Genomic DNA, 18,489 nt, shown 5'->3' with positions numbered 1-18,489 from the left:
GAGATTTGTGGGGATTCTTTGGGTCTGATACGTGTTAGTTTCTCCTTTTGACATGTGTCGCATGTTTTCACAAAGTTTTCTACTCTTTCTAAAAGTCCGGAAATTTTGAATTTATCCTTGATCCGTTGATACGTTTTCTGTATCCCTAAATGTCCTACGGTGTCGTTATGGTTTTCCTTTATTGCTTATATTATTTCGTTTTCGTCTAGTTTTAAGATGGGATTAGGTGCATAAGTAATTTTCTTGTACGTGTCGTTAAAATATATTAGCATGAGTTTAATCTGTGTTTTCTCTAATTCAGTGAAATCGCTATTTCCTATGCCGATTTTTGTTGTATCTTTAAGAATTTTGTAAAGTCTTCTGATCCAAAGTGTCTCGTCGTATTCTCCTAAGTCGTTTCGAGTTAATTGGTAAAATGTTTGGTCATTTGGTTTAATTTCTAAGAGTTTCGGATTCTCGTTGTTGTCTTTCCATGCGTTGAATGAATTAGTGTGATCAATTACTAGGTCGAGGTTAACTACTTCGTCGCGAGTTACTGCGTGAACTCTAGATAAAGCGTCTGCAGCTGTGTTATCTTTACCCTTTGTATATTCGATTTCATAGTCATATTCTTCGAGTCTAAGTCTCCAACGAATCAGTCTGCTAGAAGGGTCTTTGCAATTGTGTAGCCACTTAAGAGCTTGGTGGTCGGTTCGAATAATGAAGCGTCGTCCTAACAAATATTGTCTTAATCTTTTCACGGCCCATACGATGGCTAAGAGTTCCTTTTCTGTCGTGGTATAGTTTCGTTCGGGTGGATTCAGTGTTCTTGAAATGTAACAACAAGGATGACCGTCTTGCGACAGTATTGCTCCTAGTCCTTCGTTACTTGCGTCGGTAGTTAAGGTAAAGGTTTTGTTAAAGTCTGGATAAGCTAATATTGGGAAATTACAGAGTTTGTCTTTTAAAGTATCAAAGCTAATCTGGTGTTTGTCAGTCTAATGGAATGGTGTGTCCTTTTTTGTTAAGTCTGTAAGGCTTTTCGCGATTTTGGAAAAGTTTCGAATAAATTTGCGGTAATAACCTGCTAAACCTAAGAATGATTTCACGTCCGTGGCATTGCGGGGTAATCGAAAGTTTTTTACAGCGTCTAATTTCTTGGGGTTTGGTTTGACTCCTTCGGATGAAACTACATGGCCTAAGTATTCTAATTCCGGTTTTACGAATTCACATTTGTCCGGTTGCAATTTAAGTCCTAATTCTCTGAGTCTCTGAAATACTATCGCGAGGTTTTCGTTATGTTCTTGAATCGTTTTTCCGAATATCACTATGTCATCCAAATAAACAAAGCAGTATTTTCCTACAAGTCCAGCTAAGGCTCTGTCCATTAATCTTTGAAAGGTAGCGGGTGCGTTTTTAAGTCCGAATGGCATTCGATTGAAATGAAAATGCCCTTGCGGTGTCGAAAAAGCGGTATATTTTTTAGATTTCTCGTTCATTGGAATTTGATGGAATCCTGAGGATAAATCAAGCGCCGAAAAGAATTTTGCGTTTCCTAGTTGTGTTAAAATGTCGTCTATATCAGGTAAAGGGTAAGCGTCTTGTTCTGTGAGTTCATTTAGTTTCCTGAAATCGATAACTATCCTCCATTTCTGTTTTCCTGAGGCGTTTAATTTTTTCGAACTATCCATACCGGAGAGTTATAAGGAGATTCGGATTCTTCTATAATATTTTTCTTCAACATGTCTCCTATTTGTCGCGAAATCTCGTCACGGCGACATTCCGGTGGTCTATACGATCGTGTGTTAATAATTTTGTCTTTGGTTAACGAAATTGTGTGCTGAGTTAAATTAGTACAGGGTAAAAGGTCGGTTTCTAAATTAAAGATGTCAATATAATGAAGGATAATCTTTTCGATGGATTCACGGATTGGTTTTTCAATGTGATCTGTTCTCACTAGGCTTTTTAGTTTTGATACGTTGGAAAAGTCATGAGAATTTTGAATATTGCTAGAAATTTCAACGTTTTACTCACCAGTGTTGATAAAACATACTTTAGTTGGTTTGCCTTCCAAATAGATTGTTTGAACTCTGCTTTCTCCAGGAGTCAAATGTTCTGAAATAAAATGGTTTTGTCGTTTAATCGGATTTTGTCATTGGATATTGAATAGTTATACTTCTCTAAACATGGTAGCCCAATGATTCCGTCTTCGATAATAGGGAAATTGTTCGGTACTATGTGAAAAATGTGATTTTGTCCAAAAATTCGTTTCGTTACGTATTCGTTAGTTTCGTATTTGTCTCGTCCCATAGAAAATTTTTGTTTAGGCCCTATTTGTATCGCGTTGACAGTTTTGTTACGTTTCACCAGGTTTATCCCTGCTCCTGTGTCGACCAGAAATACTCGCTCTTCGGTTCGGGTTGACAAAGGTATTGCGAGTAATCTTCCCGTGGCGATGTTGACTCGTATGTCTCGTACGGTTCGTCCATCTCCTGGTTCGATGTTGTTTCTTGTATTTCGTCCCATTCCTGGACTGCCTGAATCCTTGCGGGTGGTCGATCGCGCTGGCTCGGTGGTAGAAAATTTTGACACTTGTTGGCAATGTGTTCCAACTTTCCGCACTTGAAGCACTTCATCTGCGCGCGTTCAGCAGGTGATCTATTTTCTACTTGGTTAAATGTAGCAGGTTTCTGAGCTACTGGCGTGTTAGGCGATCTTGATGGTACATTAGATCGTCTTACCTGCATATGCTGGTTGTCGGGGCGATTACTAACCGAAGGTAAGCGATTACATGACCAATTAGGTTGTCGTTCTTCTCGCAAGTAGCGTTCTACATCGGCTGCCTTTTTTCAGCTTCCGGAAGATTCAAGGGTTCACTGCTTAATAGTATTCGCCCTATGTCGCGTCTGAGTCCCTTTAGGTACACACGAACAGTCTTCTTCGTGATTTCTTCAGTCATAATTTTACGTGTTAGTGGTTGTGGGTACTCATTGGTTACTGCGTACAGCAAACGGTTGAGTATTCTTCTAAACCGAATATTAAAACTTTGCACTGATTCTTCGCGTCCCTGTCTCAACTCTCGTAATTGTTCTTGGTACTCATCCGAAGTCACTTGTGCTGCTAAGTTATTTCTCAGTGCGTCGTACAGATCACCGTAACACTCAATAGGAATGTTGCGAACACTTTGGGCTGCTTTCCCCACGATTTTTTCCACTTTTATTGCTTTTAGCAATAGATCTTGCTCCATACAGCGATCCTTTATACTTCTCACTTCCTTGATGAAGTCTTCAACTCCTACATCATCATCTCCGTTGAGCGTTGGGATGTAGCGTATTGCATCCTTAGCTCGTAGAGTGGGAGGAGCGGGCGGAAAATAACCTCTTTCTTCCACCTCGGGTTGTTCGATGTCGAGGTGGACAGGTGAGGTGTCTGGAGCTGCTAACCCTGACAGTTTGCGTGCTTTTGCCATATTCACGGTGCGATTGATTGCTGTCGACGCACTTTCATTGTCTTCGGTGATAATGGAAGCAAATTCATCGGTCGCAGGGGATCCGAACCCAGTCCGTAGCGCTGCGACGGTTTTCCCGAGATTCTCGATTTCTGCTGCCCTGTGTCTGTTCTCTTCGTCATTTTGCATAGACAAACGTAACATTTCCTCTCGTAAAAGGGTAATGTTCTCGTTCTGTTTTTGAATACTGTCCCATATTGCTCGCAACATTGGGTCAGTTGAGGTTGAAGTTTGAGATTCGTTTGCCTTAGACATTATTGCGCTGATTTATAATTTTCAGACGAAGACGAGTCTTGGCTACTGAAGCTAAATTTTCTTTCACGGTAACGTACAAAGGAATTCAGTTTACCTTTTATTGTTACTTCACTTGGTTCGTGATAGTTACTTTGTTGTTGCGGATGACCGTAGTCCCAAATAATTCGATCTTCCGTAGATGATGAATGTCTTTTGGTTTCCGAACAAACACTTTTCACTATCCTGGCAGGATCGCCAAAATGTCACGTAAAATAACAAAATAAAAAAAGGAATTTGAGGTAAAAAATAAAAAAAGAAAACTTTATTTTTTTTCTAACATCAATACACTTTACAATCTACTTCCGAACTCTAGGCGTGACTTTCTAAGACTGACTCTTATGATTTTACTTTCGATCGGATCCGATTACTTTCTTTTGTCATCCCTCAACATCCCCACCGTCCATGCATTTGCTAGGCGTCCGCGATCGTTGCCACGTGCTCTTTCTTCTAGAACCTTCGGTGGAAGGACCGTTGGGATGTTGATGGTTCATTAGGCACTTCAGCGATATACATTGTCGCCGAGTGCCGCCACATCTTTATCTCTATCGTCAGTCCGTCGGATTTGAAGTATGCCGGTCGTGACACGCTTATCGTCTTTGTCCCTCGCTAATTATAATCGTTTTACCGCTACACCACCTCCCAGATTCAGCTATTATAGCTTCCGTGCTTATCGCGATTATTATTATGTCCGGAGCGTTTGATAGAGTGTCAAAAATTGTTAATAAAGAAACTTTCCTTGTCTTTTTCTCGTCAGGATAGTTCCAGCTATCCAACTTAATTGTCTCGTCTGTAACAATAAGTAATAATTGTTGAAATTATAATGAACACAAATTCATTTCAATTAGGAAAATTGAATGTTAAATTTATGTTTCACGTCGTTTCTACCTCTACAATAAATACATTTGGCCAAATAATCAATAAAAAATACACATTAAATATAACGCGTCATTAAAATTTTTATTATTATTTTTCAGATTATCGTATACATATGTTAGTGGCAATTTTCGAGAAGATATAATGACAGGTAGTTTAGCCTCACCATAAATTATGACTGAACTGAGAGCTCTGTATGAACCTCAGCAGGCTGCTAGAGTGAATATTTGGTAAGTTAATAGCCGACGGCTCAAAGTCGCCGAGTTATGAGATATCGATCATGTGACTGTTTAGAGGATGCGTGAGATAGCTTACCCATGACAAACGACCCGACTTTGCATTGCTAAAGGATAGAGACATTATTCGAAAATAGGCTAGCCGCGGAACAGGAAAGGCAGTGATGTCCTTTGATAAGCGAACTGTGAAAGACTGCACGACACTTACCCTAGTACCTTGGCGAATTATAGATCTCGTGTATTCTAAAAATATGACTATCTTTATAACATCAAACACGGGATTAGTGAGCCTAACGTGCAAACTTGCGATACTCGTGACAGTACACTAATGCTTCAGATTGTGTGCTGTGATTTAATTCATTCCGTGGATTCATTTATCGTGTACTTGTGTTAAACAAATCGAAATGGAAAATTACGTATCCAAGTCGAGGATCTGGTGTGTCGTATCCTGGATTGCATTGGGAATAGCGCAGCAGCAGAGTACTCGAGGGCTGTATTAACCATCGCGGCTTTGTCACCTGTGGTTGCGTTGCCAGAATTCAACGAGGAGGATATTGGCGATATCTCGAATACGTGATGCGATTCGATCCAGAAATTAACGGGAAGCGTACCGCATCAATGCTTGGAATGCGCACGTACCCATGTGCTTTCAGGCTCCGTAAAAAGTGATATCGCGGGTGGCAAGACCGTCTTTGTACTTGGGAGAAATTTCGGGAGGACCTTTGCACGATAAAAGAAAACAGTCGGAAAAGAAGTTGCACCATCGAATGATGCATGCACTACAGTGTACTAATGATACTGCGAGGAGCTACGTTAATTGTATCCGTATGAAACCCGAATATTTGAAGCAGACCAAAGTCACCTTTACAGAAGCAAAAATAACAGAATTAGTGATAATTAAAAATATTAAAAGTTGACGGCAGAGCTCTTAATCAGAATCGTCGAATTGAAGAAAGTTAGTATGCAGAACGAAGACAATCGCCAGACGGAAAAGGCACGACTGCAACAAGAATGGAAGCAATGTTACATATGCGATGACGGCGCATACAATGAGCCATGCTCGAAAAGGCGACGCGATGATCGAGGTCGCAATCCACAGAAACCTAGTCCTCAAAGGTAACATTCGGCGCCTGCAACGAAAGGTGTTCCTACTTGCACTTATAGCTCTAAAATTGTTTGATGATATTTGGCCGGTTGGCGAAAACAGATGTTATCATATACATCTGTATGAGTGCGTTTGTATGTTCAAGCCTAAACCGTGCAAAACTGAGGTAGTGCAAAAACTGCTTAGGCACGAGTTCGCCGACCGACAGTAAGTAACAAAAACGCGAAAGCCCGCTGAAAATAGAATAAACAGATAAGTCGACGACATAAAAGGAATTTATGTCGATTCTTCCCCGATACTAGTTAGATTCTCCGAACAGAGATCGTATTTGTAACGTCTATGAATTCTTGTGCATGACCTACGGTCTTACTAACATACTGGCTGTATTTCAACGAGCGATCAACACCGCCTTAGGAAATCTAAAAAGTAAGATAGCTTTAGTATATTTAGACGATATGCTAATCCCGCCAGAAACAATAGAGAAAAAATACGAGTATTTAAAGCAGGTTTTGCATGCACTCGATATAGTGGGGTTCTTACCAAATGTTAAAAAATATGTTTTTTTTAAAAACTAAATCGAATATTTGGGAAGGGGGATATCGACTGAGAGTATTAGACCTGGAACAGGGAAGGCGCCGTCCTCTGCAACGTGAAACAGATACGACAATTCATGGGCTTTGCAAGCTATTTTTGCAAGTTTATATCTAAATTCGCTATAAGCAGTAACTCCGTCTACTCAAATATTCCATGTCGCGATTGTCGATATGCTGTTATGGATTTTAATGAGTAGGCAGCTATAATGTTTAAATCTATGATTTTTCTTATAAAACGTTGTGCAGAATGGTTTACGTCTTTAAATGTCATAATCTTCTTCTTTAGATATCTAAGTCAAGCTGCTGCCATGTATCGTTCGATTTGACGATCCCTATGCACCCCGCACCTTAGGCTGACCTACTTTCGCTCATGTAAGGCGTGCAGGAATATTTTGGTTGATTTTTAATTGTCAATAACTACTAAAAAACACAGCCGAAAACGCAAATTTTGTATTCCTTATTGTTACCCCATTTCGGCTTCAAGAATAACCCCTTAAGTTTGTGTATACCTGTAGCCGAACACCTTGTATATAATCGACGGTTGGGCTTAGCTTTGAGATATTCACAAAAGACTACCAATGCCACTATAGTGTACTTCTTCCCATAGTTGTGCGTGTGTGGCAACGTATGCGTCAATATTGGCTGCCTGCTCCCGGCCGCTTATCTTCCGTTTATAGACGAGGGTTGTGTGAACTGAAGTGCATATGCGAGGCTGTAAGAAATGTCTGTTATAATATATAACGAGATTTAGAGGATTAGAAGAGGATATAATCCAATGCATTGGGTTAGATTTTTCAATCCGGTTGCCGCGAGGCGGCTGGTTACGCTTGCATAAAATAATAGAAAATTAATTATAACTATAGGAGGCGAGTAAATAATTGACATTATTGTAATATCGTGATATAATGTGTTTACAAAGAGTGGACAATAGAGATGTTAATCAGACAGAAAAAGACGATTGTTGTTCAACCTGAACTATTCACGCCAAACGCACAGAAAACAGCGCAATCCACACTCTCTCGGCAACGCCACTCGCAACCTCTGTCTCCGCTCGACTCGCACTCTGCTTTTCGACTAACGCTCTGGCCGTTGCCGCATTCCGTTGTCTTTTTCCTAGGCCCACCGCACACGTGTTCTGCAAGCGCTCGTGGCCAGGGTCACGTAGGTCTTTTCCACGAAACTATGCACTTGAAAAGACCGATGACACATTGATGGGCCCGACGGCGCCTCGGCTCTCGCGACATTGTTCATAGTTCGCCCGATATTTCTTAGGCCTTTCGTCCACGATACTACATTATTTTACCAAAAGAATAATAATTCTTATCAGTTTATGTAAGCGTTGCCGACCGCCTGGCGGTGGCATGATTGAAAATATTAATTTGAACAATATAAACTTAATACATGATGATATTCATTTTTTATTGAGTTATAACAGAGATCTCTTATAGCCGCGCATATGCACGTTGTGTACGAACCTTCATTTCGGATATCCAAGCTCGTCCCATCTTCGTTTGTATATATAAACGAATAATTTCGAACAAGTGATTTTATGTGGTCACTCGATTCTACATAGAATCCTTCGTACTAATAGTTCTTTGCAAATATCTCGGAAACTAAGGTTTATTATCGGTTATATGAAAAAATTATTCAAAATGTTACTTTCTATAACATATTTTAAAATCATCGAAATCGGAAAGAATGTAACATTTCTATAAGTTTACCATATAAATTTATATGTTTCGTAAACTTCATTAATTGTAAGGATGAATATACAGTTTTTGAAAAGAATATTTAGATTGTAATTTTAATAAACATAACTTCTGTTATTAGTTTCAAACAAAATTTGCAATTAATGCAATTCGAAAAGACACTATTTTTAATGAAAATATATAATAAACTTTGTAATGTTTATTATGCGATTTTAATTTAATCAATTCTTGAATTTTATAGTTACACTGTGTATATTTCGTAAAGGAAAAGAGGTCCTGTTAGGGATACACACGAAGGAGAGAGAGATTGTAAGAAGAATACCATAGGTCAATCCTACATTCTAAACGTGACGTTTTCACTTTCACATTACCAGTATTGTTGTGAACCAGAGGTACCAGCAATAGTAGCATTATATCAGTGAGTTTATAATTTTCGTAAAAAAGTATTTTTAATTTCATTTTGAAATTATGACAATGATCCAGTTTAACTGGATTTGGAAAATTATTATCCAGTATATGATGCTTATTCTGCACACTCAGCCTGAGATAGTTGTAAGTAATTAAATGTTAGGTTGTGTAACATAAGTTTTGTTAGATCTATAAAAGTTGAAGTTATTCTTTTTTACATACGTAAATATTTTATTTGGTGTTGTTTAAAAAATATTAATGAAACCGTAACTTTTTGTATTCAAATAAAGATATGTATTTAAATTGTTAAAATTAAATGAAATTAAACTAAGCTTGTGTATTCAAAAAAGATTTTTTGAGATTCGTAAGAAACGACAAATATTTCGATGAATGAAATTGTTGAAATACATACACTAATTAATATGTTTCAAATGCATTAATGAAAATTATTTTAGTCTGACACAGTTGAATTGATTATGAACAATATTTTACAGTATTTAAATATTTGATACAATATTTAAACCAAAATGTTGATTCAAAATAATTGGTATAAATAGATTAATTAGTAATCTAATCTAATCTAATAATAATAAGTAAGTGTACAATAGAAAGACAATAAGGAAATATAACAATAATAAAATAAGATAAACCTCTTGATAAATAAAAGGATAGATAAAAGGATAGATATAATGATAATTTTTTCCCAAGATTCATGGTATTATGACGTATTAAAGATAAAGATATTAACAAGCATTAATATTAGGTCATTGAAAAATTGAATCTTATTTTAAACATATGTAGGTAAATCAATATAACTCGATATTTGAAATAAGATAAATAAAGATTAAGTGATTATAAGAATTATCACTTGATTTTATACATACGTAAATATGTATATGTATATGTATGTATCAAATGTATGCCCATGCGCGCACATACACATACACATACACACCTGGTCTATTATTTGTACATGTTATATATTGCTTTTAAAAATAAAATAGGTTATTAAGTTTTCATATACATACATATATGTATGTACTATGCTTATTGTTAATCACTACACTAAGGAGATGAATTATATTTATAACATTAATTTGAAATAAAAATACCAATTACAGTAAATGGATACAAAACAATTTTCATTATCTTTAAAATAAGAATCTATTGAAATTCAATATAGGTACTTATAAAATCGTAAAAAATAAAATATTAAGATTTTTAATATGATTGTTTATATATACCTAATTTATTTGCAAAGTTTGGTTCATTATTAAGAAATAAATAAATTTTATAAAAAAATAAAACATATGATAAAAAAGAATAGTAGTTTTAAGCATTATAGTAATATTTGTTAAGTATTTCAGTAACAGATATTAATTAAAATTTGATGAAAAATCTGATTTTTATGTTTTTCAGAATACGGAGAGGTCTATGAAAACAATATTTTCATGTTTAAACCGAACTGCTGGTTTTTACGCAGATATTAATGCTGGTTGTAAGATATATCACACTTGTGATGAATATGGAAATAAATTCACTTATCATTGTCCTGAGGAAACTGCTTTTCGACAAGATGCTCTGATATGTGATCATGCTCATCTTGTGCAATGCCAAGGAAGTATTATTTCTAGTACAAAAGAATATATTAAAGAAGAAAAGGACAATAGTTCTGATACAAAACACTCAATACATAACGATCAATCCCTTTCTCATTCTTTTTACACAACACAACCAACAAACACAAGTAATAAAGAAAGACACGGATTTGTATTTAATTCAAGACAAATTTTTAAGAATTTTAATGAGGCAGAAACAACTGGAAGGGATATAATAAGCTCATTTTATCCATTAAGTTATATTAATTATACTACAAATATTCCTATTGATCATTCTATAAATACACAATCTATGCGTATAATTAGTCAATATAATGAAAATGGATTAAGACAAAATGAAAATTTTTCTACTCCCAGTCAAAGCTTCCATGAGAAGGATAAACTTAATGAAAAACTAATAAGAATGAATCAAAAAGGTTATTTATATCAAAAAGTAAGTGATGCTTTATACAATTTTCTAAAATTACCTTCAAATACATTTTCTGGAAGTAATCAAACTCAGGAGAATAATGTAAAAAACTATCAATCGACAAAGAATCCTATTGACTTTTTAAAATTATCATCTATAAATTATAGGAATTATCCATATTTAGAAACTTTGAAATCTATACAAAAGAATACAAAAATGATTTCTACTACAGTTCATAGTACAACAGCAAGTATGACACTATCTACTACAGAAATACCTGTGTATGCTTTAACATTGTCTTTAAAACCTTTAATACCAAGCGAACTAGAATATGATCCATATTATCCAAAATTCTCAACAACAACACAACCTTATTATACTTCTACGCAAAACCTAAAAGAATGGTCTACTCAAACAGTGCGGTCAACTACTCATCTTGAACTTCCAGCAGTTTTACCAGACTTAAATTCTTTGGATGACATTGTTGATCGCAGAAAGTTACTTTATATTCCTCGAATTAAATTAAATTAATGTAATTATTATTTTGACAAATCTCTGTAACTAGATATATGAATTTTGCAAAATTATTTATTTTGTTTAATTTCAAAATAAGTTAAAATAAGTTAATTATATAAAAATGTTAATAAAATCAAATAAAATAAATTATTTATATACCAAAAGTTGGTTTGTATTTGTTTATAAATATTTTCTTATAAGAACAATGCAATAAATGAAATAAGATAAGTATTTAATCAAATATTAAATTCTATATTATGTAGATTACTTGTCTAATTGTAAAACATTAAATTAAGGATGTTTTAAAAACATGCAACAAAATTATAAATGTATCAAAAAGATACATCCAATATTATAATATGTATGTTAGAATGTCATAAATTTTCCAATGTTATAAATGAATAAGATATCTAAAATGTCTTCATTAGATTTACAGGTACTGCTTAGTTGTTATTATTATAACTATATTTATTATAACTTATTTTTAACTATTAACTAACTTATAATTTTCGAGAAGCTGTACTAGTACAATATTTCTATTACAATTTACTTTTACATCATACAAGAAAGTACATTTTGCAAAATCACATGTCTGCAGATTGGTAGCAGAGTTGACAGAATTTGACAATAAAATCATAGTCATCTGCCATCGCGTTTAGCGGGTGTTTTGCAGACAGAATTTATTTGATAGTTCGAGTTCGAGTTTACTTTTTCTCTTGGATTACGAACTTATGTTCAAAAAATGGTGTTTTCAGAGATTATCTGTTTATATTTTGTCCAATGTAAAACATTCGCTGCATTAGCCATTTCCTGTTCACGAACTTTCTTTGCTGAAACTGTAGAAAGGCTGACTATTTTGCAACTTCGATAATTTTTGAATATATTATAGAAATTAATATTTTGGATAACTTCTTCCTATACACGAGGGTGAGCTCGCTTACTTTTCAAGATATTTGCTAAGAACTATCATTACCATTGCAGCAAATTCTGCTTGTAGTTGCATGACTGTAGTAACATATGCGTCAGTATTGATTGCCGGCCGCTTATCTTCTGTTTATAAACAAGATCGAGCGAGCTTAAAGACCTCGTGCGCAATGTGCATATGCAAGGATGCAAGAAATATCTATTATAACTTATAATTCAAGTAAGAGTGAATATCATCAATGTATTGGGTTAGATATCTCAATTCGGCTGTCGCATGGCAGCTAGCAACGTTTGCATGAAACAGTAAAAAATTAATCGTAAAAATAGTAGGAGAATAAATAATTGATAATATTTTGTGGAAAGGATAATATTATTTTAAGCAAATGTTTCCGGTCACCTTGCGGCGGTCGGATTCAAAAAACTAACTAAAACGTAAACCTAATACATTGACAATAGTCATTTTTAGGTGAATTATAAGATATCTCTGGCAGCTTCGCATATACACATCGTCCATGAGAGCTCTAAACTCGCACAATCACATTTATAAACAGAAGATAAGCGATCGACAGCTCGCTACCACTAATGAAGCATACGTACGTCGCCACAAACGCCATCTAGAGACAGAATTCACTGTAATGGTACCAGCAGCTTTTCGCGAACTTGTAAACTAAGCGAGACTAGTCCTTATTTGTATAGAAAAAAAGAAAATGTTATAGAAAAAGGTATTCAGAATGTTGAGTTTTACAATATATCCAAAAGTCATCGAAGTCGGAGTAGTTGACCTTTCAGCAGTTTCATTCTTTCTTTTCTCTATTTTTGTATTCATTTTTATTATTTTGTTTTTCGGTTCAAATTTATAGTATTATTGTTGCTTTTATGAAATACCTCTGTCTCTTATTCTACATTTTATTTAAGGACAAATTGTATCACATTTCCTTCTCATGCTTTCTATTCCTATTATTATATCTATTTTAGCTATTTACATTATCATAAACTATCAATTGCCAATAACAGTTATAGAAATAACTAATTCTATAATTTCATACTTTTCATGTCCAGCTTTTCTCTTATTAAATAACTTTTTAAGAATATATAATCATAAATGTACCGAAATATAAAAATGTATGTAGAACATGTATATATAGAACATGTATATATAGAACATGTATATATATAGATTTTCCTTAACTTATATATAAAATACAAAAGCTATGAACTTTTATTTCTACAGATAACATTTATCACATTGGGTACTTGTACCACTACTAATAATCTTCTTTCCTATTCACATTTCTTACTCTCTTTGTTAGAGCACTCACTCTTATCAAATTGCTTAATCATATATATCTATTATGTTTGGTTCAATATCATGTCGTCTTATGTTGATTGTATTCGTATTATTTTTTGTATGCTATTATTTATTTGGTTTATTTATTTTCACTTATTCTCGCATTCTAATTTACGTATGTTTCTACATGAGTGCGTGTACATCTTTTTGATATTAATTTGCATATTTTTTTGTCTTATATATCTGTTGTATTTTTTCAGGTATCGTGTGTTGTACCTTGTTTTGCTATTCTTAGTTACTATTTTCTTTCCGATTATATGTTTCCCTTATATGTTTTCAGTGAGCCTGACTTTCCTATTCCTTATTATAAATCATAGGTCTCTTCCTCTGCGGATCTTAGAGGTAGACTTATCTTTCCTTACTTTTATGTGATTGTTAAAGTTTATTCTATCCGTTTCCCTGAGTCAAGTTTCAGTAACTCGCAATATATCAATATTATTTATGTAGTTCTTAAATTCCGTTATTTTACTTTAGTAAATTAAATTCAATTAAATTAAATTCCGCTGTTTTATCGAATGAGTTCATTGGTTATGTTTGTAATTTGAGGTTATGTTTTGTTTCGTAATGGTAGGTTAGTGACATACCATATTGTTTGTGTTACGTCGGGCGACACTCTACCTAGACCGGGCGACACTCTACCTAGACCAGGCCACATACCGCGGGCAAGATGGGAACCGGATGTCCGCTCATCCTTACTGCGTACCCTCAATAGTCTTAAGGAACCATCATAAATCTCAGGAATTTGCTAGCTAAGGTCCTTCAGACTGAACAAACATCTCTTTTTACTGAATCGTTTCTAAAGCTTATTGTTTACTACGGGAAGACACGGAAAAGTTAGTTTTTCTCACGTATGATACTTCACACTAGCAACTTTCCATCGAGGGCGGCTAAGACCCTTCCTAGTCCACCAACCTTCGTTTATCCAATCATGAGCAATGTCTACTGCCTTCACTTTCCTAACCAAAATTGTCATCAACAAATCCGATGGTCCCTTGCGTTAGACACGTCCATCACTAGCTTCCCTCCGACACAGCATCGTCACTTTACCTTACTTATTCTTCATCGTTAGAATAGTCAACATGTCATTATCGGGTTTCTATCCTTAAATCAATCACTTATTTAACTTATACATATGTATCAGTGTAATTATCTTCTTTACAAAGTTGTTGGAATAAACATTAATTTATACCTGTTAATTCAGTGTAACCTCAATTGAACCCCTATTATCATAACATAAATCAGGGGATCGATCAGTTCGTGGCGTCGATTATCTAATCGTAACGGGAATTTATGACTCCCATTGACGTGCTTTCTCGCGATTGCGTCTCTCCGCGAATGGTCGAAGAAACAGTTTGAATTGTTGCTTTTTATTAGTTAAATTAAATTAGTTGTCTTTGTACCTTAGGATGTCTGGTCTGTTTCTGCATTTTCTGTTTTCGTTAATTTATAATTCTTCTTCGATAAGTTCTACAACTTCTTCAACATTCTCATTTTTAGATGTTGATATATTATCCAAATCTTTCGTCTGGTTCTTTGTTTCCTCCTATTTGTTCTCGAAGTCCTTAAGTTCTGATTCGAATGCCAGGGTTTTTGAACGCTCTTTCAACTGTCTGACTTTATGTTTTTTTTTATTCCTTTTATTTCTTCTTTTCTTTCCCTCGCCACTTTTGATTTAACTTTGTCCGTAATGAATATTTCAAATTCGTTGTTGTGTACGACATTCCAGCCCTCATCCAGGCTTGGTAGGAGGTATTTCTTCCCTGTTCCTTTCTTTTTTTAATATGCTTGCAGCGGCACAAGAGTTAGAATTTGATTCAAATCATGTTGTTGTGCTTCGGAGTATCAAGACCGTTAGGTCACAGGTATTGTAAGGAGTTATGAACTCCGAGCAAAACAATGCCGCCGCTACATGTAACCGTAAAACAAGACGAATTTGAATCTTTTGACCTTCTCCTGACGATTATGAATAAACGAACGTGATCGCAAACGATTCAGTATAAACTGTGACTAAACGACTGTATACATACCGTTTCGCAACAAGATCTGTTTTAAATACATTAACGATTACACATATTGGTAGTCTCATTATTCGATCTCCTACATGCTCCTTTATTCTGTTTTCTATCTTTTCTCCATTATGAGTTCTATTAATTTTTGTAACATCTCCTCGTCTATCTTGCCTCTGGAAGTCTCTTCTACTTGTTCTTCTCTCTTTTTTTTATTTATTTATTAAAATTACAATCAACTCTCGCGTTGAGAATTTTCAGTAATTTTTCTGGCATGGCGCAGTGACATGGCTGATTATTTATAATAAGTTAATACTTATTATAGATAAGTATAATTTATAAGTAAGTGTTATAAATAAGTGAATATTATTTGATTTAGATAACTAATTGAATCTAGCGTTTAGGTCTAGCGGATAGTGCCTCTTCAGCCTGTGAATCTGGTCCGTCGTATCAAGTAGACCAGTGATTAGGGGGTTTCGGTGTTTGTTGACTCTTTTGCTATATCTGTCGCTATATTTTGCTATTTCCTCTTTGACTGTGGGTAATTTGAGGTCGCGGTGTATTGTTTCATTGGTTACATACCAGGGTGCATCAATTAGGGATCTTAGCGTTTTCGATTGGAAGCATTGGAGTATTTCAATGTTGGAGTTACTTGCTGTTGCTCATAGTTGGATTCCGTAGGTCCAGACAGGTATTATTACGGTCTTGTGGAGGCTAATTTTGTTCTGTGTGCTTAGGTTGGAGCGTCGGCCAGTGAGCCAATAGAGTTTCTTGAGTTTGTCCTTGAGTTGCTTTGTTTTGTCTATGATGTGGTTTTTCCATGTTAGCCTCCTGTCCAGGGTCATGCCCAGGTATTTGACTGAGTCCTTGCTAGGAATTATTGTGTTGTTAATGGTGACCTGGGGCCAGGTTTGTTTTCGGAGCGTGACGGTTACATGTGTGGATTTTTTTTCGTTGATTTTGAAGCCCCATTTATGAAACAACTTTTTCATGGAGTCGAGACATCGCTGGAGAGTGGATGAGGCAATTACCGGGTCTGCGTGGGTAGCTAATAGAGCTGTGTCGTCTGCAAATGTCGCTATTGTTATCTCGTTTGATATAAGTAAGTCGGCAGTGTAGATGGAGTACAGTAGGGGTCCGAGGACACAACCTTGGGGTATGCCGGATTCTATTGGGAATGTTGCGGAAGTGGCGTCTAGGCATTTAACCATGAATTGTCTATTGGTTAGGTAGGATTTTAGGATGGAGTAGTAGGGGTGAGGTAGGATCTTTTTAAGCTTGTAAAGTAGCCCTTCATGCCATACTTTGTCGAATGCCTGTTGGATGTCTAGGAAAACCGCTCAGCAATATTTTTTCTTTTCGAGGGTTTGGCTGATCGTATGGGTTATGCGATGGATTTGCTCTACTGTTGAATGTTGTTTCTGGGGTGTTGGGTATGGTAGAATTTGTAACCATTTATTTTCAGGTAGTTTTTGTCGGCGAAGTGGGTTTCCGATACGAGCATTACGTCGATTTACTGGTGTTTTAAGAAGAGTTCTAGTTCAAGTTTGTGTTGCGCTAGACCGTTGGCGTTCCAGAGAGTTATGCGCCTTGGTTTTATTTTGCGTCGGGGCGTATTAATTTATCCATGATGAGTGTTAGTAGCGATAGCAAATTATTTATTTGCTCTGATTGTTTCTGTATTAGCTTTTCAAGCCTAGAGAAGTTGTCTGTGTTAGGTGAGTTGGGGACACTATTTTGGGAAAGATCCCTTTGACTATTCGGGTTATTTTGGATGCCTTGTACTGTTTGGGCATAGGAGGTTGAGGTGGTGATGAATTTGGTAGGACTGGGTGTTTGGTTGGTTGAGGGGATTGGGGTAGTCGTGAATTTCGGCGGGTTGGGTGTTTGGTTGGTTACCTCTTTTGCTCTGAGTTTAGGGTACCTGTTTGTGTATAGGGTTTTATAGGCTGAGCAGCCTTTATAGTTGGCAGGATGGTCACCTTGACAGTGGATGCATTTCGCTGGGGTTTCCGGTGATTTAGCGCACTGGTCAGTGAAATGAGTGCCTGCACATTTAACGCAGCGGAAGGTATGGTTGCAGTATTTCTGCGTGTGACCGTACCTTTGGCACCTTTTGCATTGCACTATTTCTTTTTTCACAAGCGGTGGTTCGAATTTTATTATTGCGTTCATTAGGCGACTGATATTGTAAATTTCCTTATTGTTAGGCTTTTGTTTTATGTCTATGAAAAATAAGGATAACGGGTCTCTCCAGACTCTATGCCTTATATTACTTACGTTGATGACTTCGTGGCCGAGTTTTGAGAGTTCGTATTTGAGTTCGTCTATGTCTGCTGAGTGGTGGATGTTGCGTAGAACCACTCGGAAAGGTCTTTCTTGCTTGAGTTGGTACGTGTGAAAGTTGGAGTTCAATGTCTTAAGCAGTTTGGTGATTTTTCTGTATGCGTCGGGGGTTGTCGGCAGAATTTTTACTTTGTTGTTGTTAATCTTCAGGTTGTAGTCGTCCTTGGAGATATCTCTCTCTAAGGACTTGATCATTGTTTGTATGTCGATGACGTCATCCACAAAGGTGGGGGAGGGGGGATTCTCCGTGATTGTTGGTTTGGCGGCGGGTCTGCGATTTCCATGGCGTCATTGGTGGATTGCAATACGGCGAACCTATTGTGGGTGCTTATTTGTATCGTTGATTGTTCGTTCCGGGTGTCGATCGTGTCTGGTTTTGATGTTTCTATTTTCCGTTTCTTTGTAATATTAGCGTCGTTGGTGCGGAGAGTTCTGCTACAGTTCTGCCATGGAGGAGGTAGCGCGGGGTAGTTGCGAGTCTGCTTCGGAGAGCCTGGTCGCGATTGCTGGGCCATCATTGAGCTAGTTAATTCAAAGTGAATAACTAGTCGTGAAGCTATGAGGCTAGTATTCGGGTTGGAGTTAGGTGCGTGGGATTTTCTTCTCCCTAAAGGGT

General features: G+C 36.1%; 1 protein-coding gene across 4 annotated transcripts; it reads left to right on the top strand.

Annotated features, from left to right (window-relative positions):
* The first annotated feature begins 4,651 nt into the window (after nt 1-4,651).
* Nucleotides 4,652-11,367, top strand: LOC117238472. 4 transcript variants are annotated; one of them, XM_033503382.1, is made up of 3 exons: nt 4,652-4,873; nt 8,539-8,849; nt 10,125-11,367. In XM_033503382.1, exons 2-3 carry the CDS (start codon nt 8,766-8,768, stop codon nt 11,262-11,264), a joined length of 1,224 nt encoding a protein of 407 aa, XP_033359273.1. In that variant the 5' UTR covers nt 4,652-4,873; nt 8,539-8,765; the 3' UTR covers nt 11,265-11,367. The 4 variants fall into 4 exon arrangements, with proteins under 4 accessions (XP_033359273.1, XP_033359276.1, XP_033359275.1 ...); XM_033503385.1 differs by having other exon boundaries at nt 4,653-4,873; nt 8,539-8,715; nt 10,125-11,366; XM_033503384.1 differs by having other exon boundaries at nt 4,653-4,873; nt 8,539-8,689; nt 10,125-11,364.
* The last annotated feature ends 7,122 nt before the right edge of the window (nt 11,368-18,489 follow it).

Source organism: Bombus vosnesenskii, unplaced genomic scaffold (genome assembly GCF_011952255.1).
Source record: "Bombus vosnesenskii isolate JDL3184/JDL3185 unplaced genomic scaffold, Bvos_JDL3184-5_v1.1 scf7180000013512, whole genome shotgun sequence".
Classification (NCBI taxonomy): Eukaryota; Metazoa; Arthropoda; class Insecta; order Hymenoptera; family Apidae; genus Bombus; species Bombus vosnesenskii.
This window is presented reverse-complemented; position numbering and strand designations above follow the sequence as displayed.

Coding starts and splice junctions, on each gene's coding strand:
- LOC117238472 (XM_033503382.1), top strand. CDS start 8,766: ATGACAATGATCCAGTTTAACTGGATTTGGAAAATTATTATCCAGTAT. Junction 8,850..10,124: donor ACACTCAGCCTGAGATAGTT/GTAAGTAATTAA, acceptor TATGTTTTTCAG/AATACGGAGAGGTCTATGAA.